Source organism: Malus domestica, chromosome 05 (assembly GCF_042453785.1).
Source record: "Malus domestica chromosome 05, GDT2T_hap1".
Classification (NCBI taxonomy): domain Eukaryota; kingdom Viridiplantae; phylum Streptophyta; class Magnoliopsida; order Rosales; family Rosaceae; genus Malus; species Malus domestica.
Window position 1 is genome coordinate 44873619 of NC_091665.1, and position 22770 is coordinate 44896388.

At 37.6% G+C, this 22770-nt stretch overlaps 2 protein-coding genes, 4 long non-coding RNA genes and 1 pseudogene across 9 annotated transcripts in view; 4 read left to right on the forward strand and 3 right to left on the reverse strand.

Moving 5' to 3' along the window:
• LOC103419615 (cysteine-rich receptor-like protein kinase 10) overlaps positions 1-4963 on the reverse strand; it is a 60697-nt gene extending 55734 nt beyond the window's left edge. The window contains exons 1-8 of one of the 3 annotated variants that reach the window (XM_070821535.1): positions 3948-4963; positions 3361-3525; positions 3148-3260; positions 2802-3012; positions 2453-2693; positions 2136-2289; positions 1946-2031; positions 1405-1814 (exon numbers count right to left, since the gene is read on the reverse strand). In XM_070821535.1, the coding sequence (XP_070677636.1) occupies positions 1802-1814; positions 1946-2031; positions 2136-2289; positions 2453-2693; positions 2802-3012; positions 3148-3260; positions 3361-3525; positions 3948-4767 (1803 nt within the window). In that variant the 5' untranslated portion in view covers positions 4768-4963 and the 3' untranslated portion in view covers positions 1405-1801. Of the gene's footprint in view, positions 1-1404; positions 2032-2135; positions 2290-2452; positions 2694-2801; positions 3013-3147; positions 3261-3360; positions 3526-3947 lie in introns of those variants that run through there. The other 2 variants (XM_008357716.4, XM_070821533.1) reach the window with 2 other exon arrangements.
• A 747-nt stretch (positions 4964-5710) lies between these two features.
• Positions 5711-6612, forward strand: LOC114825041 (uncharacterized). The gene is made up of 3 exons (XR_011580879.1): positions 5711-5889; positions 5973-6295; positions 6387-6612. It is a non-coding gene; the product is annotated as an uncharacterized lncRNA (long non-coding RNA).
• Positions 6613-7269: 657 nt separating this feature from the next.
• On the forward strand, positions 7270-8968 carry LOC114825043 (uncharacterized). Its single transcript, XR_011580883.1, has 2 exons — positions 7270-8596; positions 8692-8968. It is a non-coding gene; the product is annotated as an uncharacterized lncRNA (long non-coding RNA).
• Positions 8969-9101: 133 nt separating this feature from the next.
• Positions 9102-12473, reverse strand: LOC103419645 (cysteine-rich receptor-like protein kinase 15). Of its 2 annotated transcripts, XM_070821545.1 has the most exons (8): positions 11460-12473; positions 10916-11080; positions 10703-10815; positions 10357-10567; positions 10008-10248; positions 9700-9853; positions 9510-9595; positions 9225-9378 (listed from the first exon to the last, which is right to left on the reverse strand). In XM_070821545.1, the coding sequence occupies exons 1-8, from the start codon at positions 12298-12300 to the stop codon at positions 9366-9368; spliced, it is 1824 nt and encodes a 607-aa protein (XP_070677646.1). In that variant the 5' UTR covers positions 12301-12473; the 3' UTR covers positions 9225-9365. The 2 variants fall into 2 exon arrangements, with proteins under 2 accessions (XP_070677644.1, XP_070677646.1); XM_070821543.1 differs by having other exon boundaries at positions 9102-9595.
• A 1159-nt stretch (positions 12474-13632) lies between these two features.
• LOC139195834 (uncharacterized) lies at positions 13633-13937 on the forward strand. Its single transcript, XR_011580880.1, has 2 exons — positions 13633-13755; positions 13839-13937. It is a non-coding gene; the product is annotated as an uncharacterized lncRNA (long non-coding RNA).
• Positions 13938-15070: 1133 nt separating this feature from the next.
• LOC103419621 (uncharacterized) lies at positions 15071-15654 on the forward strand. Its single transcript, XR_011580878.1, has 2 exons — positions 15071-15344; positions 15435-15654. It is a non-coding gene; the product is annotated as an uncharacterized lncRNA (long non-coding RNA).
• A 62-nt stretch (positions 15655-15716) lies between these two features.
• LOC103409078 (cysteine-rich receptor-like protein kinase 25) lies at positions 15717-22653 on the reverse strand (annotated as a pseudogene).
• Between the last annotated feature and the right edge of the window lie 117 nt (positions 22654-22770).

Here is a 22770-nt window from a genome sequence, read left to right on the forward strand (position 1 = left end):
TACTATTTATCCTAGTATTAATTAAGGGAACTGTTATTAACACTAAAAAAATCGCATTATATACTATTCACAAGTATATTTTTCTTTCTAATTATTGAAAGTTTGGAGTGTCAAATGAGATTTTAAGAGTGTTAATAACAATTCCCTTAATTAAAGTTTGTATAATTAATCAAATATATACAAGGTGAGATTGTAACATTATCATGGGATTCTTACTTTCAGCTTCTTTGTATATAGTTTTTACAGAAGAACATGGATCCCCTCCGGATCCATTATGTGGGGATCCTAGGAATCCCCACATCTCATCTGTACATCGTGAATCGTGCGGTCAGAAATTATTTTATTTTTATTATTTTAAGTTAATCACAAATAGTACCTTACGAAAACTGACCGCACAATATACGATGAATGACTGAGATGTAGGGATCCTTAGAATCCCCACATAATGGATCCGGAGGGGAAGAAATTTTCTCACTTAAAACATCGTCGTCATGGATATTTTTCGTTGTAAAAATTTAGAGCTTGTTTGGTACTCTACTTGAATCCAACTTTTTAAACTCAAAAACAATTTTCAAGTTTTAGACCTTAAAAACTTGTTTGGTAGGACTATTTTAAAAAATTGAACTCAAGACTAACTAAAAAATATAGTTTATTCTCTAAAACCATAAAAAGTGAGTTTTTAAATTTAAACTCACTCATTTATTTTATTTCCCTCTTGCTCTCTCTCACTCCAAATCTATCTCTCTCTTTTCTTCTTTCTCTTTCCTTTTTTATTTTATTTATTTATTATTATTTTTATCTTTTTTGTGTCTCCTCCAATCCGCACTTTTCATTCTCTCAGTTATTTCTCTCACTCCTCTTCTTCTCTCCTTCAATCATCTCTTACTTTCTTTCATTCTCTCTTCTCTTTCTCCCTCTCCTATGACCTCCTCTTTTTAGATCTCTTTGTCTAGTTTAAGTTGTAAAATTTAAAATTTTTAAATCGCCAACCAATTAAGTTTTTGAGTCTTAAAAAAAATTGTTTTCAATAAATGTTCTTAATAAATGTTTTGAGAAATGATAAAAAATTTCAAATAGAATACCAAACATGCCCTTAAATTCCTCACTGTTTCATGGATCAAATTGGTTATCAAACTCAGTTCACAATCTTGCGAGAAAATTGAAATTTCCTTGAGTAATTATCTGCATATATATGACACGAATTTATAGATTTTTTAATTTGAGTAGAAAATCACACCAAATTGAGGTATAGTTAGATCACATGAAAAATAACACTCCTACTGAAGGATATGAGAAAATTAGAGCATCGGTCCCTAAACGGGTCATAAGGTATAGTAATTGTTCTTTTGAGTAAACATTGTTTTTATAATACCTTCCAAAATTAAGGGTTTAAAGAGGAAAATATAAAAGGAATTATTCTAACGTGATTACCAAAAATAAATAATGTTACAGATTGTAACAAGTTATGGACCACTATTCAAATTAACTCAAAACATATTAAGTACGTAAAATAACACTACTCAAGTCATACTGCTAGTCATATACAGGATGCGTAATAACAAATTATGTAGATTCGAGATCATTAGGGAGCGCATGGTAATTAACATTTACCCTATACAAATGACAAGGTGAAAGAAAAGCTGTAAAGATTATAGGATTGTCTCTAAATGCAGCTTAAGAGCCTTTAACGGAAGAACTTCCAAAATATTAACCTTATTGTCATCGGTCTCAACGAGGAACATCGATAGAAATGGTCAAACCATTGCCTGAGCAATCTTGAGGACGCACTTGATCATGGTGGTCAACGTATCCTCCTGTAAAGAAGGCTGGTTTCTCAGGTCTGGGAAGAATAATAGTTTCACTTTTTAACATAAGAACAACTGAGGACATGGTCGGCCTGTTGTTTGCATCTTCTTGAACACACAATAGTCCAATGTGGATGTACCTCAAAAATTCATTTGGACGGCAGGAATCTTTTAACAAGGGATCCATCAACTCCAACCCTTTCGTTTCATTCCATAATTGCCAAGCCTGCAATCAATATCTCTCAGGGATGTATGTACTACTCCAGCTTTAATAGCTACATTAATTAGCTCACGAATATTTTGAATAAGTATTTCAAGTAAAGAACTTACATAACCTATAAGAGTAGGTTTACAATTTGTGCGATGAAAGCCTAAAAAGTTCCTTCTCCCCGTTATGATCTCAAGCAGAAGTACTCCGAAGCTGAAGACATCCGATTTTACTGAATACAACCCTTCCATAGCATATTCTGGAGCCATGTAACCGCTAATTGCAAGACAAAAATGGTTGACATATATTAGAGTTTAAATAACAAATATATACTATTCTGTTGTCTTAAAGATAGGGTTAAGTACATAAGTTGAAACAAATAATTGGAACTTAAGATTACCAATATTAGACAGAGGTATTTGTATAAGTTGAAACTTACTAAGTACCAACAATTCTTTTGGTATTTCCTTCAGTTTGATCATCAACTCCAAACATTCTAGCCATCCCAAAATCTGATATTTTCGGGTTCATGTTGCTGTCTAATAAAATGTTGCTAGCTTTCAAATCACGATGTATAATTCTAAGCCTTGAATCTTCATGGAGATACAAAATTCCTCGAGCAATTCCTCCAATTATCATGGTGCGGCTCAACCAATCTAGTTGTTCTCGTTTTTCATGTTCTGTAAATTTATCAAGTTCAAGTAGTACTTTTTGAAGTTAGGAACTACAAAGAATTATATAGACTGACACAAACATATATGCATATTCATCAAATGATGTTCACATACCAAACAGAAAATAATCAAGGCTTTTGTTAGGCACATATTCATAAACAAGTAAGGTTTCTTCTCCTTCCAAGCAAAATCCTAAAAGCCTGACAAGATTTCTGTGTTGAAGCTTGGCTACCAACACAACCTCATTCTTAAATTCTTCTACACCTTGTCCAGAGCTTTTTGACAACCTCTTTACTGGTATTTCTTGGCCATCGCTTAGCATTCCCTGTGATAAGGTATATAGGTGCTTTAGTTTATCCAACAATTTTGTTATGATCTAAGCAATTTATATATACTATACAAAGTTGTACTAGTAGAATGACTCATGAACTAATGCATTATATATTTGTTGGGTTATTACCTTAAAAACTGCACCGAATCCACCTTCGCCTAACTTGTTATCTTCGGAAAACTTATTTGTGGCAGTTTCGAGAGTTCCCAAATCAAATTGCAAGGACTCAGCCGTCCTCATATCTTTTGCATTGCAAAGAAAGTTATGATCATATGCCAGACACATCAAAATAAATTCAAAATTTTCAGTTCTAACTTTTGGGTTTCATTTGTTTTCCCTTACCTTGCTGTTTGCCATTTTCTTGTTGTAGAGCCTCATCGTTCTTCTTTGTTTCTCTTCTGCCTGGGAGGCAGTAGCCCAATGCTACAAGGACCAGAGAGACAACTAGAAGAGCAATTACAACACTCACAACAACAATGATAGTTATAGAGGAGTGTTTCTTTCTTCCTGCAGTAAGAACAGTTTGAGTTTTCTTGTCATAAAGCTCTTTGTGTACTTTTAAACTCACAATTTCCATTGATTGATTTAATTAGTTGAACATGGAAAAAATACAAATGATAGTTTTATCAAACCTTTCTTCCACATTCATCAAAACAAAAACAATTAATATCTCATGTTCATTTCCGGAATACTGTTTCTTCCCCTTTAAAATGTACTTGTTCTTATCCACTTAATATCTATCCAATGGCCGATAAGATCGTAGTTCCTACATATATCTAAATCTTGATTTAAAATATAAAAAACGAATTAACAGGAGAACTCCTATTAGTAATCTAATCATTAAACAGTTTTTCCCTCATATTCGTTGTAGTCTTGTAGAGAGAAGAGTGCATACATGATGACTTTTTTACGTGCACAGGGTACCTTACCTATAGGTAATCGCGAATTTGGTAGTAGAGTACTAGGAGGAGGAAGAGCCTCTGGTGTGGGAGGATGCTGTGCGTCGGTCCGATTGATGGCGTAAAAGAGGGTAGTATCGATCCAAACGGTACAACTGGGATATTGCAATCGTCCCAATTGGGTTCCAAATGAAACTAATTGTTCTGCAGCTTTTTCCAGACAACGTTTGCAATCTGAAGCAGAGAGATCCTGCGTGCACTGCACAAGGCTGTACAGCGTCTCATTTGACCCTTCAACTTTGGCTTCTTTGGTTGCAAAGTACTTGCTGTTATTGGCAGCCTCAGTGGTTAGTTCACTCATATTCAGGGTAAATCCTCTTGGTTCTGTAACATTAACCTCGTCCAACACGCCCGTTGCGAGCGAAATGTTCATCGAGAAAAGTAATGTCTCATTCGAGTAGCGTAGCATGCACTCGTCGAACCATATGGTAACCTCTTTTATATCAGGGCAGCGTTGTGCTGCCTCCACGATTGCATCGGGCACGCACTCTTTGCAAACCTCGGTAGAGACATCACCGCGACATAGAAACATCCCATATGCCTTTTCAGTTGAGTTTCGGCCAGCGGTGGCAGTGTAAAATCCGGTGTCAGTACGTGTGGCGTTCGAGGAAAGGGATTTGAGAAGTTGACCGAGATTATATTGGAAGCTGTCGGGGTCGGATTCGAATACTTCGGCCGGGGTGAAAGTGGTAGTGTTTGGGCAGAGATGGCTGAAGTAACGAACTGCTTCACTTCTAGCGATCAAACTCATGAGAAACAGAAAAGGGATCGTAGACATATTCCTCATCATCTCCCCCTCGCTCTTAATCACAAATGTTGATCATATATTCCTAGGTTTAACAATTAGTGATTGTTTGAGGTAATTAGATGGCAATTGCAAATTCGCAAGCATGGCTTGTTGACCCTTGGGTCAACCATACCGTGTGACTCATGAGAAAACAATTACTAAATTGCAGCTTCTTAGAAATTGATTCATTGGAAACTTTAACATGATTTGAGTGATAAAATTAATTAGTACCTTTAGGTGGACGAGAACCAGGTGCTCTTGGTGCAGGCGCCGGCAATGATGTGACGTTTTGGAGGAGTTGAATATTCTTGAACCGAGTAAATTGTAGTTATAGTCTCTTAATTTTAATTCAATTAGAGCAATGATCCATTAACTCAAAATCCATTACCATTGATCTCTCAATTCATCAAAACGTGCAGCTATGATCTCTCAACTAAAAATTCATTACTATTGGTCTCTCAACTTTAATTCAACTGGAGAAATGACCTCTTAGTTTTAACCCAATTGTAGCAATGATCCTTCTAACATAACTCGTTTTTACAAAAATTTTGCCATAGTTGACAAAAAATGACCATAATTACACACTTTGATGAGTTGAAGGACCCTAATTATATAAATGGTTATTCCAACATAACTTATTTTGACAAAATTTTGATGAAATTGATGAAAATAATTATAGCTACACATTTTGATAAGTTGAATGACCAATATAATGAATTTTTAATTAAAGGATTATTGTTACAATTTACTCTTTTTGCATCCATCTTTGCCTGTGCCCCTCTGTGCCCTTGCTTAATTGAGTGACACCTGTCTTTTTAGTAACCACAACCAACACTGTTAACTTGCCAATATTTAAAATAATAAAAAATAAACCAAATATTCAAGAAAAAAAATTAAGAAAACAACCCTAGCACCCTAAATTATTTTACTAACCACAACCAACTCTGTTCATAAATTATTTTCGACGCCATGCCCAATTTTCTCTGCTCTTTTCCCCTTTCTCAATTCTCTTTCCATGTTCTGCAATTCCTGCGATTCATGACTGTTAGGTTGGTTTTAAGTCGACCTCTTCTCTGGTCATTGCCGGCGAGATTGTCCGTAGCTTTCACATCGAAATTTTTATCGGTGAGTTTATGAACAGAGACACTGCAAAATTAAATCCCTACCTCTCGCACTCCCCCCGTCGCTCTGTAATCTGTATGCATTAGGTTTCAAAATAGCAGGCCATAGCTTCGGACTGCTGCGACATCAACCTCGGCGGCCGACTGGTACCGCGAAATGTACTATTTTGGAACCGAATGAAGGAAAATGAGTAAACATCAACACTTTTGTTTGATTTGGCGGTGAGGGGTTCGATCGACGATTCGATATCGAATCTGAATCCTAAATATGGTGCGGCAATTTGAGAGAGTGGGAAACGGCCTGTTCGGCAGCGATGTGGAGGAGAAGAAGTACGGCGGCGGGTATGGTGGCTGACTGATGTGGTCGAGTGGTGGCTGTCGTCTGGGTTGGGGATGAAAGTGGCTGATAGGTATTTTTTAAAATTTTTCTTGAATATTTTGTTTATTATTTTTTGTTATTTTAGATATTGTCAATTTAACAGTGTTAGCTCTAGTTAGTAGAAGGACAGGTGTCATTCAATTAAGCAAGGCACAAAGGGGAATGGTGCAGAAAATTTCAACTCTCCTCCTCCGCCTAAAGGTACTGTTTGATTATCTAATTCAAATCATGTTTAAATTACAAACATTAAATTTTGGCTGATGTTATTAGCATTTCAAAATGGTTATTGTTCACTCCTCTTCGCATGATAATTGTGTTGAAATAATATCTGGCAAATGTTTTGGTGCACCTTGAACACGACCATTTAGTATTATTATTTTATTTATTTATTAATACATTTTAAAACTGAGACATATCAACCATATTTTGTACTGATATATACCTATTTAATTTGGGTAATACTAGAGAGAATAAATTTGTAGATAAAATTTACAAACTAAATGATATGTTAGCAATAGAAAATGAGCACGTGTATCAATGCTTAAGTAATAATCTAATCATCAACTTCTATGTCATTTAATTTACAAAATTTAATATTCCCATCATTACTCATTTAATTTACCTCCAAAATGAGTTGAAATTTTCTGCACCATTTTCGCCTGTGACCCCTTTGTGCCTTGCTTAATTGAACGACACCTGTCCTTCTACTAACTAGAACTAACACTGTTAAGGCACATATTAAGGAAGGAGGATTCTCTACCTCTTATTCTCATCTCTTTCCATCTCCTCCTTTCACACATTACTTTTTGTTTTATTATTTCTATAAAAAAATCAATATAAAATGTTGACGTGACTTAACCGTGACCGTTTAAATAGGAAGAGATAGAAGGATAGAGAGATTAGGAAGGTAGAGAATCTTGGTCCCATATTAAGGCCATAAACTCTATCTGGTCCATTTCCAGCGGAAGTGTTGTACAGCTTGGAAACAGAAAGATTTGAAGGCAATGAATTGAGCAGGCTGTGGAGGTTTTTGAAACGTACTATTTTCGACTTAGACATCATAAACCATCAAATAATAGTAACATATGCTTTGGATTTTGTGGGTTTTTATTTATTTATGTACGTTACATATGAGATTAGCATGTCTCATAGGTTACACAACTAGAATTAAACTTCATTGCCTAGCCTGCTCTCCATATGTATGTATGCCTAATTTTCGGACATATTGAATTGAAATTATGAGTTTCATTTTCATTCAATTCCGTCATAAAAATAAAAAAATCAAAAATCAAAATCAAAATCAAAACTTCAACATCCATCCTGATTGAAAAAAAATTGAATTTCAGAAAAGATGGTAGCTTATGTTTCAAAAATAGTTCGGCTTTTGAATATACCCAACATTTTGAAAGAATTTTTACAACATACTGTGTGGTTATTAGATCTTATTTATTTCAACATAAAGTTAGTCATTGTGGACAATTTTAGTTTGAAGCCCTAATATATTTCAAATACCGTAAATAATTAGAATTTTAAGATATATCCCAATTTCGATCCAAATTACGAATTTTGAATGTGAAATTCCATTCGATTGCAACAAAGTTGAAAATTTTCACCTCAAACCTTGGTCAAAATTGATTGAAATCGAAATTTCCAATCCAACTTGCACTTGTTCTAAATAATCTATTGGCTTGGACTTTCAAGCCCAAGACATAATGTTGGTCCAAAGCAAATCAGGGCGGACGAATATGCCCTCCATTATAAAAGCCCTTTCGGTCAAACACGGTGGATACTTCGTGTTATGATCCCACATTGAATACACTTATGGGGGTGTAGGGGTTTTTAAGTCCTTGGGGTCCTCCCACTTATTAGACTAGTCTTTTGGGTTGGGCTTCTTCCCTTGGGCTTGCATACCTAACATTGGTATCAAAGCCTAGGTTCCCAACGCTGCGGAGGGGGCGACCTGGAAAGGGCTACCTTAACGGGACGACCAAAGGGTGTGCCGCCGTTAAGAGTGAAAGCCACCAGCGTAAGGGCCACCGTGGGTGTCGGCTTCCGAAGAGTGGTGTAATATTATGATCTCACATCGACTACACTTATGGGGGTGTAGGGGTTCTTAAGTCCTTGGGATCCTCCCACCTATTGGACTAGTCTTTTGGGTTTGGGTCTTCCTTGGGCTTGAGTACCTAACACTCCTTTCAAATACAAACCGGCGACAGTGCGCGCTTTCCCTCCTCGGACCAGTTAATGGCAATCGCTCTTAGAAGACTTGTGAAAAGGTCTCCGTTGCGCTTTGGAAATAGTTACAGTTCCTTCGTGCCTTCGGTTTCGTCTGGTATTCCCCGAACCTGCTTGTGAAAATGTCTCTTAAACAACACCTATTATGTCATTAACTGCCATTTCTGCACTTGCTCTGTATTTCAAGATCAGAGGAATCTGCTCCAACTGGTCATCCGGAATTCCGACAATAGAGAGAGAACAAGAGGGAGTGAGATGTAGCTGAGCTGAGCTGTTGAAGGCGTACTAGTTATTAAAATTCTTTTTATTATTTATCCTAGTATTAATTAAAGTTTGTATAATTAATCCTACAGAAAGATACGAGAAAATTAGAGCATCGATCCCTAAATGGGTCACAATGTAGCAATGGTTCTTTTGAGTAAACACTGTTTTATAATACCCTCCAAAATAAAGGGCTTAAAGGGGAAAATATGAACGGAACAGAATTAACGGAGTTACCAAAAATGATCATTGTTACAGATTGTAACAAGTTCTGGGACCAATATTCTAATTAACATGAAACACATAAGTATGTAAAATAACACCAACTCAAGTCATACTGGTAGTATATATACAGTATATCTTATTAAAAATTCTGGAGATTCGAGATTAGGGAGTGCATGGTAACTAACATTTACCCTATACAAATGACAAGGTGAAAGAAAAGCTGTAAAGATTATAGAATTGTCTCTAATGCAGCAAAGTGCCTTTAACGGAAGAGCTTCCAATGATATTAACCTTATTGTCATCGGTCTCAACGAGGAACGTCGATAGAAATCGTCAAACCATTGGCTGAGCAATCTTGAGCACGCACTTGATCATGGTGATCAACATATCTCCCTGTAAAGAAGGCTGGTTTCTCAGGTCTGGAAAGGCTAATAGTTTCAGTTTTTAACATATGAACAACTGATGACATGGTCGGCCTGTTGTTTGCATCCTCTTGAACACACAATAATCCAATGTGGATGTACCTCAAAAATTCATTTGGACTGCATGAATCTTTTAACAAGGAATCCATCAACTCCAAACCCTTCGTTTCATTCCATAATTGCCAAGCCTGCAATCAGTATCTCTCAGGATGTAAGTCCTCCTCCGGTTTTGATAGCTACATTAATTAAGCTCACGAATATTTTGTACAAGTATTCCAAGTAAAGAACTTACATAACCTATAAGAGTAGGTCCACAATTAGTGCGATGAAAGCCTAAAAAGTTCCTTCTCCCCGTTACGATCTCAAGCATAAGTACTCCAAAGCTAAAGACATCCGATTTTACTGAATACAACCCTTCCATAGCATATTCTGGAGCCATGTAACCACTAATTGTAGGACCAAAATGGTTGAAATATTTAAGAGTTTACATAACAAACATATACTATTCTGTTATCTATTTATAATAGAGGTAAGTAACGAATAATTGGAATGTAAGATTACTAATATTAGATAGAGGTATTTGTATAAGTTGAAACTTACTAAGTGCCAACAATTCTTTTGGTATTTCCTTCAGTTTGATCATCAACTCCAAACATTCTAGCCATCCCAAAATCTGATATTTTCGGGTTCATGTTGCTGTCTAACAAAATGTTGCTAGCCTTCAAATCACGATGTATAACTCTAAGCCTCGAATCTTCATGGAGATACAAAATTCCTCGAGCAATTCCTCCAACTATCATGGTGCGGCTCAACCAATCTAGTTGTTCTCGTTTTTCATGTTCTGTAAATTTATCAAGTTCAAGTAGTACTTTTTGAAGTTAGGAACTACAAAGAATTATATATACTGACACAAACATATATGTATATTCATCAAATGATGTTCACATACCAAATAGAAAATAATCAAGGCTTTTGTTGGGCACGTATTCATAAACAAGTAAGGTTTCTTCTCCTTCCAGGCAAAATCCTAAAAGCCTGACAAGATTTCTGTGTTGAAGCTTGGCTACCAATACAACCTCGTTCTTAAATTCTTGTGCACCTTGTCCGGAGCTTTTTGACAACCTCTTTACTGCTATTTCTTGTCCATTAATAAGCATTCCCTGTGATAAGGTATATAGGTGCTTTAGTTTATCCAACAATTTTGTTGTGATCTAAGCAATTTATACATACTATACAATGTTAGATTAATAGAATGACTCATGAACTAATGCATTATATATTTGTTGGGTTATTACCTTGAAAACTGCACCGAATCCACCTTCGCCTAACTTGTTATCTTCGGAGAACTTATTTGTGGCAGTTTCGAGAGTTCCCAAATCAAATTGCAAGGACTCAGCCGTCCTCATATCTTTTGCATTGCAAAGAAAGTTATGATCATATGCCAGACACATCAAAATGAATTCAAAATTTTCAGTTCCAACTTTTGGGTTTCATTTGTTTACCCTTACCTTGCTGTTTGCCATTTTCTTGTTGTAGAGCCTCATCGTTCTTCTTTGTTTCTCTTCTGCCTGGGAGGCAGTAGCCCAATGCTACAAGGACCAGAGAGGCAACTAGAAGAGCAATTACGACACTCACAACAACAATGATAGTTATAGAGAAGCGATTCTTTCTTCCTGCAGTAAGAACAGTTTGAGTTTTCTTGTCATAAAGATCTTTTTGTACTTTTAATCTCACAATTTCCATTGATTAATTTAACTAGTTGAACATGTTTGTTTTCTGAATACTGTATTCTTTCCCTTTATAATATACTTACTCTTATCCACAAAATATCTATCTAATGAGCAATAAGATCGGAGACCATACATATATTTAAATCTTGATTTAAAAAAATAAAAAACGAATTAACAAGAGAATTGTTATTGGTACTCTCAATCTAAATCTTGATTTAAAACTATAAAAAACGAATTAACAAGAGAACTGTTATTGGTACTCACATCATTAAACACTACAACTGATGGCATAAATCTTTTTTACGTGCACAAGGTACTTTACCTATTGGTAATCGCGAATTTGGTAGTAGAGTACTAGGAGGAAGAGCCTCTGGCGTGGGAGGATGCTGTGCGTGGGTCCAATTGATGGCGTAAAAGAGGGTATTATTGTACCAAACATTACAACTGGGGTATACCCATCGTGCCCCTCGGAATTCCATTTCCGATGGACGTAATATTTCTTCTGCAGCATTTGCTAGACACCGTTTGCAATCTGAAGCGGAGAGGTCCGGCGTGCACTGCGCAAGGCTGTACACCGTCTCATTTGACCCTTTAACTTTGGCTTCTTTGGTTGCAAAGTGTTTGCTGTTATTAGCAGTCTCAGTGGTTAGCTCATGCAAACTAGTTGCCACTACCTGGCCATATCGGCTTTGCCCTGTTTCATTAACCCTGGTGTTCCACAAGCCCGCTAAAAGCGAACTGTTCATGGAGAAAAGTAATGTCTCATTCGAGTAGCGTACCATGCATTGGTCGTACCATATGATAACCTCTTTTCCATCTGGGCAGCGTTGTGGTGCCTCCATGATTGCTTCGGCCACACACTCTTTACAAACGTCGGTAGAGACATCACCGCGACATAGAAACATCCCATATGCCTTTTCAGTTGAGTTCCGGCCAACGGTGGCAGTGTAAAATCCGGTGTCAGTACGTGTTGCGTTCAAGGAAAGGGATTGGAGAAGTTGACGGAGATTATGTTGGAAGCTGTCGGGGTCGGATTCGTATACTTCGGCGGGGGTGAAAGTGGTAGTGTTTGGGCAGCGATGGCTGAAGTATAGAACTGCTTCACTTCTAGCGATCAAACTCATGAGAAACAGAAAAGGGATCGTAGACATATTCCTCATCATCTCCCCCTCGCTCTTAATTACAAATGTTGATCATATATTCCTAAGTTTAACAATTAGTGATTGTTTGAGGTAATTAGATGGCAATTGCAAATTCGCAAGCATGGCTTGTTGACCCTCGGGTCAACCATACCGTGTGACTCATGAGAAAACAATTACTAAATTGCAGCTTCTTAGAAATTGATTCATTGGAAACTTTAACATATGATTTGAGTGATAAAATTAATTGGTACCTTTAGGTGGACGAGAACCAGGTGCTCTTGGTGCAGGCCCCGGCAATGATGTGACGTTTTGGAGGAGTTGAATATTCTTGCACCGAGTAAATTGTAGTTATATTCTCTTAACTTTAATTCAATTAGAGAAATGATCCATTAACTCAAAATTCATTACCATTGATTTCTCAATTCATCAAAACGTGCAGCTATGATCTCTCAACTAAAAATTCATTATCATTGGTCTCTCAACTTTAATTCAACTGGAGAAATGACCTCTTAATTTTAACCCAATTGTAGCAATGATCATTCCAACATAACTCGTTTTTACCAAAATTTTGCCATAGTTGACAAAAAATGACCATAATTACACACTTTGATGAGTTGAATGACCCTAATTATATAAATGGTTATTCCAACATAACTTATTTTGACAAAATTTTGATAAAATTGATGAAAATGATTATAGCTACACATTTTGATAAGTTGAATGACGAATATAATGAATTTTTAATTAAAGGATTATTATTACAATTTACTCTTTTTGCATCCATCTTGGCCTGTGCCCCTCTGTGCCTTGCTTAATTGAGTGACATCTGTCTTTTTAGTAACCACAACTGTTGAGTTTTTGATATATCTTTCATAGATAAAACTGTTACAAGATACAGCATATATGGAAGAAGAAACGTGAAGAAGAGAGGAGGGAACATGGCAGCTAAGCCAACACCATGATGACCTACAATCCCTCTAATCTTAATCTATTATCCAGCTTTGGCTTTACAGTGATGAAGAGCCGAAAGCAATGGATAAAAAACAGTAGGTGAGGGGGGGACCGAAAGTAACAGCTAAGCAATGACAACAAGCTGAGCTGTTCTCCATCACCACTGGACAAAAGCTTGTTATTCTTCTAATATTTAACCCTACTTTCAATAATGACATCCAATAACAACCAACTCTGTTAACTTGCCAATATTTAAAATAATAAAAAATAAACCAAATATTCAAGAAAAAAAATTAAGAAAACAACCCTAGCACCCTAAATTATTTTACTAACCACAACCAACTCTGTTCATAAATTATTTTCGACGCCATGCCCAATTTTCTCTGCTCTTTTCCCCTTTCTCAATTCTCTTTCCATGTTCTGCAATTCCTGCGATTCATGACTGTTAGGTTGGTTTTAAGTCGACCTCTTCTCTGGTCATTGCCGGCGAGATTGTCCGTAGCTTTCACATCGAAATTTTTATCGGTGAGTTTATGAACAGAGACACTGCAAAATTAAATCCCTACCTCTCGCACTCCCCCCGTCGCTCTGTAATCTGTATGCATTAGGTTTCAAAATAGCAGGCCATAGCTTCGGACTGCTGCGACATCAACCTCGGCGGCCGACTGGTACCGCGAAATGTACTATTTTGGAACCGAAGGAAGAAATGAGTAAACATCAACGATTTTGTTTGATTTGGCGGTGAGGGGTTCGATCGATGATTCGATATCGAATCTGAATCCTAAATATGGTGCGGCAATTTTGAGAGAGTGGGAAACGGCCTGTTCGGCAGCGATGTGGAGGAGAAGAAGTACGGCGGCGGGTATGGTGGCTGACTGATGCGGTCGAGTGCTGGCTGTCGTCTGGGTTGGGGATTTTTCAAAAAATTTCTTGAATATTTTGTTTATTTTTTATTATTTTAGATATTGTCGATTTAACAGTGTCAGTTCTAGTTCGTAGAAGGACAGATGTCATTCAATTAAGCAAGGCACAAATGGGCCAGGCAAAAATGGTGCAGAAACTCCCCTCCTCCGCCTGAAGGTACTGATTGATTATCTAATTCAAATCATGTTTAAATTACAAACATTAAATTTTGGCTAATGTTGTTAGCATTTCAAAATAGTTATTGTTCACTCCACTTAGTATTATTATTTTATTTATTTATTAATACACTTTAAAACGGAGACATATCAACAATATTTTGTACTGATACCTACTTTATTTGGATAATGCTAGAAAGAATAAATTTATAGATAAAATTTACAAACTAAATGATATGTTAGCAATAGGAAATGAGCACGTTTATCGATGCTTAATTAATAATCAAATCATCAACTTCTAAGTTATTTAGTTTACAAAATTTAGTCTTCCTATCATTACTCATTTAGTTTTCCTCCAAAACAAGTTGAAATTTTCTGCACCAATTTTGCCCGTGGCCCCTTTGTGCCTTGCTTAATTGAATGACATAACACTGTTAATCATTGTGGTTATTAGATTTTATTTATTCCATCATAAAGTTAATCATTGTGGCGAATTTTAAATATCGTAAATAATTAGAATTTTAAGATACATCCCAATTTCGATCCAAATTATGTGCGAATTTTGAATGTGAAATTCCATTCGATTGCAACAAAATTGAAAATTTTCACCTCAAACCTTGGTCAGAACTAGTTGAAATAAAAATTTCCAATCCAACTTGCACTTGTTCTAAATAATCTATAGGCCATTTCCCAAAAAAACAAAAAACAAAAAACAAAATGTGTATATATAGATATATATAGGCTTGGACTTTCAAGCCCAAGACACAATGTTGGTCCAACGCAAATCTGGGCGGACGAAAATACCCTCCATTATAAAATTAAAATCCCTTCCGGTCAAACACGGTGGATACTCGGTTTCAAATACAAACGGGCAACATTGCGCGCTTTCCCGCCTCGGACCTCAGTTAATGGCAATCGCTCCTAGAAGACTTGCGGCTGCATTCCGCAACTCGCCACATCTCCAATGCGTCCGAAGCTTGTCTCCGTTGCGCTTTGGAAATAGTTACAGTTCCTTCGTGCCTTCGGTTTCGTCTGGTATGCCCCGAACCTGCTTGTGAAAATGTCTCTTAGACAACACCTATTTTGTCATTAACTGCCATTTCTGCACTTGCTCTGTATTTCAAGATCAGAGGACTCTGCTCCAACTGGTCATCCGGAATTCCGACAATAGAGAGAGAACGAGAGGGAGTGAGATGTAGCTGAGCTGAGCTGTTGAAGACATACTAGTTATTAAAATTCTTTTCATTATTTATCCTAGTATTAATTAAAGTTTGTAGCAATGGTTCTTTTGAGTAAACACTGTTTTATAATACCCTCCAAAATAAAGGGCTTAAAGGGGAAAATATGAACGGAATTATTCTCTAAAATAAAGGGTTAAAGAGGAAAATATGAACGGAATTAACGGAGTTATAAAAAAGGATCATTGTTACAGATTGTAACAAGTTCTAGGATCAATATTCGAATTAACTTGAAACATATAAGTATGTAAAATAACACCACTCAAATCATACTGGCAGTGTATATACAGTATATGTTATTAAAAATTCTGGAGATTCGAGATTAGGGAGTGCATGGTAACTAACATCTACCCTATACAAGTAGCAAGGTGAAAGAAAAGCTGTAAAGATTATAGAATTGTCTCGAATGCAGTAAAGTGCCTTTAACGGAAGAGCTTCCAATGATATTAACCTTATTGGCATCGGTCTCAACGAGGAACATCGATAGAAATCGTCAAACCATTGGCTGAGCAATCTTGAGCACGCACTTGATCATGGTGATCAACATATCTCCCTGTAAAGAAGGCTGGTTTCTCAGGTCTGGAAAGACTAATAGTTTCAGTTTTTAACATATGAACGACTGATGACATGGTCGGCCTGTTGTTTGCATCCTCTTGAACACACAATAATCCAATGTGGATATTCCTCAAAAATTCATTTGGACTGCATGAATCTTTTAACAAGGGATCCATCAACTCCAAACCTTTCGTTTCATTCCATAATTGCCAAGCCTGCAATCAATATCTCTCAAGGATGTAAATCCTCCTCCAGTTTTGATAGCTACACTAATTAAGCTCACGAATATTTTGTACAAGTATTCCAAGTAAAGAACTTACATAACCTATAAGAGTAGGTCCACAATTAGTGTGATGAAAGCCTAAAAAGTTCCTTCTCCCCGTTATGATCTCAAGCAGAAGTACTCCGAAGCTGAAGACATCCGATTTTACTGAATACAACCCTTCCATAGCATATTCTGGAGCCATGTAACCACTAATTGCAGGACCAAAATGGTTGACATATATAAGAGTTTAAATAACAAACATATACTATTCTGTTATCTATTTATAGATAGAGGTAAGTACATAAGTTGAAACAAATTATTGGAATGTAAGATTACTAGTATTGGATAGAGAGGTATTTGTATAAGTTGAAACTTACTAAGTGCCAACAATTCTTTTGGTATTTCCTTCAGTTTGATCATCAACTCCAAACATTCTAGCCATCCCAAAATCTGATATTTTCGGGTTCATGTTGCTGTCTAATAAAATGTTGCTAGCTTTCAAATCACGATGTATAACTCTAAGCCTCGAATCTTCATGAAGATACAAAATTCCTCGAGCAATTCCTCCAATTATCATGGTGCGGCTCAACCAATCTAGTTGTTCTCGTTTTTTATGTTCTGTAAATTTATCAAGTTCAAGTAGTACATTTTGAAGTTAGGAACTACAAAGAATTATATTTACTGACACAAACATACATGTCTATTCATCAAACGATGTTCACATACCAAATAGAAAATAATCAAGGCTTTTGTTGGCCACATTTTCATAAACAAGTAAGGTTTCTTCTCCTTCCAAGCAAAATCCTAAAAGCCTGACAAGATTTCTGTGTTGAAGCTTGGCTACCAATACAACCTCATTCTTAAATTCTTGTACACCTTGTCCGGAGCTTTTTGACAACCTCTTTACTGCTATTTCTTGTCCATTAATAGCATTCCCTGTGATAAGGTATATAGCTACTTTAATTTATCCAACAATTTTGTTGTGATCTAAGCAACATATATACTATACAATGTTGGATTAATAGAATGACTCATGAACTAATGCATTATATATTTGTTGGGTTATTACCCTGAAAACTGCACCGAATCCACCTTCGCCTAACTTGTTATCTTCGGAGAACTTATTTGTGGCAGTTTCGAGAGTTCCCAAATCAAATTGCAAGGACTCAGCCGTCCTCATATCTTTTGCATTGCAAAGAAAGTTATGATCATATGGCAGAGACATCAAAATAAATCCAAAAGTTTCAATTCTAACTTTTGGGTTTCACGAGTTCTTTTCCCTTACCTTGCTGTTTGCCATTTTCATGTTGTAGAGCCTCATCATTCTTCTTTCTTTCTCTTCTGCCCGGAAAGCAGTAGCCCAATGCTACAAGAACTAGAGAGACAACTAGAAGAGCAATGCCAACACACCCGACAACAATGATAATTGTAGAGAAGTGTTTCCTTCTTCCTGCAGTAAGAACAATAATATGTCATGTTCATTTTCACATACCTTCCACATTCATCAAAACAAAAACGATTAATATGTCATGTTCATTTACTTATTCTTATCCACTTAATATCTATCTAATGGCCGATAAGATCGTAGGTCCTACGTATATCTAAACCCTGATTTCAAAATATAAAAAACAAATTAACAAAAGAATTGTTATTAGTACACTCATCAGTATACAGTTTCTTCCTCATATTCATAGAAGAGAAGAGTGCATGATGACTTTTTTATGTGCACAAGCACAAGGTACTTTGCCTATAGGTATCATCATTGGGTGGTGAACGTGAATATAGTAGTAGAGTACTAGGAGGAGGAAGAGCCTCTGGCGTGGGAGGATGCTGTGCGGCTGTCCAATTGATCGCTTAAAAGAGGGCATCATCGAACCGAACACTACAACTGGGATATAGAAATCGTCCCCCCTGGGATACCGTTGAAACTATTCTTCTGCAGCTTTTGCTAGACACCGTTTGAAATCTGAAGCGGAGAGGTCCTGCGTGCACTGCGCAAGGCTGCACACAGTCTCATTTGACCCTTTATTGGCAGCCCCAGTGGTTAGCTCATGCACATTAGTTGTGACTACCTGGCTATATCTGCTTGGTTTATTATCCCCGTACCAATCGCTCGCTGAATGCAAAATGTTCATGGAGAAAAATAATGTCTTATTTGATTAGCGTACCATGCACTCGTCGTACCGTATGATAACCTCTTTTCCATCAAGGCAGCGTTGTGCTGCCTCCACGTTTGTTGTGACATCCCACATCGCTCAAGGGAGTGATCCTTAAATGTATATTCTCATCCTTACCTAGCACGAGGCCTTTTGGGAGCTCACTGGCTTCAGGTTCCATTGGAACTCCGAAGTTAAGCCAGTAGCGCACAAGAACACTCCCATGATGGGTGACCCACTGGGAAGTTCTCATGTGAGTTCCCAAAAACAAAACCGTGAGGGCGTGGTCGGCCCAAAGCGGACAATATCGTGCTACGGTGGTGGAGCGGGTCCCGGGATGTGGTGGACCCCGGGTCGGGATGTGACAATTTGGTATCAGAGCCAATCTCTGGCCGGAAGTGTGCCGACGAGGACGTCGGGCCCCTAAGGTGGGTGGATTGTGACATTCCACATCGCCCAGGGGAGTGATCCGTAAATGTATATTCCCATCCTTACCTAGCACGAGATCTTTTGGGAGCTCACTGGCTTCGGGTTCCATTGGAACTCCAAAGTTAAGCGAGTAGCGCACAAGAGCACTCCCATGATGGGTGACCCACTGGGAAGTTCTCGTGTGAGTTCCCAAAAAACAAAACCGTGAGGACGTGGTCTGCTCAAAGCGAACAATATCGTGTTACGGTGGTGGAGCGGGCCGAGGATGTGGTGGACCCCGGGTCGGGATGTGACATTTGTGATGGCCACGCTCTTTGCATTCGCCGGTAAAGACATCAACTTGACATAGAAACATCCCGTAGGCCTTTTTAGTTGAGCTTCGGCCAGCGGTGGCAGTGTAAAAGCTGGTGTTAGTACGTATTGAAACAAACCGAATACTAGTGCTAGTTGCTTGCATATGTCACAAGTATGGTGGTCACAAGTATGGTTGTAAAGCATATGTCACATGTATGGATGTAAACATCACTCTAGCAAGTATTGGTTAAAGTGATTTTCTCAACCATACTCTAATCTTCCATACCTTGTCACTCATTTAGGTCTTTTGTTAATCTTTCTTCCTTGGTTCTAGGAACCTCTTTACTTGTTATTAATATTTATCTTGTCCACTTGTTAGGACTGATTTGGTAGTGAGGTATGGCTGTTAGCCTTCCTCTTGTAATCTTCTTTTCGGCTCTCTATAAGAGTTGCCGTTCACTCTTGTAATGAGAATGAATTATACAATACAAAATTTAAAACCAAAACTCAACAGTACGTGTGGCGTTGGAGGCAAGGGATTGGAGAAGTTGACCGAGATTATATTGGAAGCTATCGGGGTCGGATTCGAATACTTCTGCCAGGGTGAAAGTGGTAGTGTTTGGGCAGTCATGGACGAAGTAACCAACTGCTTTCACTACTAGTGATCAAACTCAAGAGAAACAGAAAGGGGATCGTAGACATATTCCTCATCATCTCCCCCCCCCCCCCTGCCCTTAATTAGAAATGTTGATCTTATATTCATAAGGTAACAATTAGTGATTATTTCGGGTAATTAGATGGCAATTGTAAGCATGGCTGGTTGACCCTGGAGTCAAGCATACTGTGTGATACATGAGAAAAACATGCCACAAAGCCAAAAGTACTACAAGTTTGGCTTCAGCTAGCTAGTGTGGATCAGGCCTGGCCCTGGCCTAGGGCATACGGTGCAACTGTCCAGGGTCCGGAATTTTATGGGGCACCAAAATTTGCTATACTAACAAATATGGGGATATATAAGAAAATAAATAAATAAATAAAAATTTGCAAACCCAGAAGTCGCGTCTTCTAAGTTTGACTCTTCTCTTTGTGTTCCTTCTTCGCAACTCGGAAGTCGCGTCGTGACACCTCACAAATCATAGAGTCATTATTAGGTATTATTCTATATATATATTTTTTTGGACGAGAGGTATTATTCTATATATTGGGTTTAATTTACTAATTTTTACAATATATGTTTGTTGGAATGATTGCGGTCTGGCCTCTCCTCCGATTTGGCCTCTTTCTTTTTAATGGATTTATTTTTTATTGCGGTTTGATAATGGATTTATGGCTCGATTTTGCAGCCAAATGTGAGACTGCATTTTGAGACGTCTGCAAAACCCGATTGGCGATTGCAAATTGCAAAACTCCTCTTCTACGAATTTCAGATTGGCATGGTTTTGCTAGCTTGGGTTGATAATATTAGGTATTTTTCATAATACATATTAGTAATTCTCTATTATATAGTTGGAACGATATGTGCAATGATAATTGATATGTTAATGATTTTTTTGATATATATTGGGATGATAGGTTAGTATTTTTTATAATATATATTGGAATTATAATTTGATAATGAAAATTTTTCAAAATTAAAATTATTAAAACCAGTATGACTCAAGGAAGACTAAATAAAATTGGCAATTTTATGCATTTGGAGACTTGAATTATGATAATATAATTGATGATTTTACTTCAATAAATGAAGAAGATGATTTCTTAAAGGTTGAAATTTTAAGAGAGTTTTGCTTGGAGTGGTTGAGTATGATTTTGCTTTTGGTGGTTGGCAATGGCATTTAGGTATTATGTCCCCTTGTATGTTTTTTTCTTCAAAGTAATATAATATGAGTGTGAGGGTTTAGTCTCCCAACTTCGATTAGATTCCAACTCTCTTTAGATATTTATTTTAATATATGTTCTCGTATTAAAAAAAAAAAAAGCATATTTTCAACGTTTGTCCTGGGCACCGAAAAACTCAGGATCGGCCCTGGTGTGGATGCATCGCAAAGTATGTGCTATATTCCATTACGGAATTGGATCCATTCCGGACCTTGGTGTTCGGAACCTAGAGATCAAACAATCTGGACCACACATTGTGTGACAAAGAAATCGAAATCGTTGGTTTGTGTGAGGTAGGTCAATGAAATGAGTTAATAAAAACCGTTGGTTTCAATTTGTGTAATCCGGATTGTTTGATCCCTAGGCTCCAGACACTATTGTCCGGAGTGGATCCAATTCCATTACAGCGCGATTAATCATTAATGTCGGTCGGTGCGAATACAATCACAAAAAGGTGAAAAGCAAACCGTGCTTTGGTGGGGTATGGCTGGAGTTTGGTTTTTAATTCTATCCGGCATTTCCATCAATTTTGATCGATTTACAATCTATTAAATTTCAGCTTCTTAGAAATTGATTCATTGGAAACTTTGAACATGATTTGCATTATAAAATCAATTGGTACCTTTAGGTGCAGGAGGAGGAAGAGCCTTCGGTGCAGGCCCCGGTGCTGAGGTGGCGTTTTGGAGGTAAAAGGGATAAATTTCAAACCTAATGTTACAGCTCGGCATCAAAACTCGTCCCCCTTCACTTCCTTCACAACAGCTCGGCAATAGCGCCACGGCAAGCTTTAAACACCGGTTGCAATCCACTGCAGACAGATCCCATGTGCACTGTGCGAGGCTGTACACAGAAAGAAACCTACTGATATTTGCCTGTTTCGTTGCAAACTTGTTGGCCGTATTAGTAGCCTCGGTGACCACCTCGTTCATACTCTCCCCCAGCACCTGGTTGAACCGATTCCATTCGGTTGCGTTCTGCGTGTTCCGCCAGTTGACGATCGGCGATTCGGACAAGGTGGATAAGGACTCGTTTGAGTAGCGTAGCATGCAGTAGTCGTACCATACAATTACATTTATTCGGGAGGGACAGCGTTGAGCTGCCATTATGCTTGCGGCAGTCACGCAATCTTTGCAAACGTCGGTAGAGACATATCCTTGGCAGAGAAAGAGGCCGTAGGCCTTTTCCGTAGAATTTAAGCCCGCTGTGATGTTGTAAAAGCCGGTGTCATGGGCAGCGGGAGAGGTAAGGGTGTTGAGGACTTTGTTGAGATTGGATTGGAAGCTCTCGTGGAAGGAGGGAAAGTACCAGCCTGTGTCGGAGGTGAAAATGGTTGTGTTATTTGGGCAGCTAATGGCTAGAAATTGGCCAGTTTCATTACTGGTGATCAAACTGAGCAAGCTAAGCATGGAGAGAAACAACAAAATGATCATGGACATCTTCATCAGCATCCCCCCTTGCTCTTAATTAATTAGGATTCCTAAGGTTTTAAATATCAGTTTTTTATGAAAGTATCGATATTATAATTTACGAAAACAACGATGGATAATTGTTATATATATGCATTGACTTACGAATACAACGATATTATAAAGGCTTTGACTCAGACAACAGTCCAACACCAAGTCGTTGGCCCTAGAGTGAACAGC

What these genes read in the sequence shown, in the direction of transcription:
- LOC103419645 (XM_070821543.1), bottom strand. Translation starts at nt 12,300, where the DNA reads ATGATGAGGAATATGTCTACGATCCCTTTTCTGTTTCTCATGAGTTTG. An exon ending in GATTCGGTGCAGTTTTCAAG is followed by an intron (nt 10,568 to 10,702) that starts GTAATAACCCAA and finishes ACCTTATCACAG; the next exon opens with GGAATGCTTATTAATGGACA. An exon ending in CCTTGATTATTTTCTATTTG is followed by an intron (nt 10,249 to 10,356) that starts GTATGTGAACAT and finishes ATAAATTTACAG; the next exon opens with AACATGAAAAACGAGAACAA.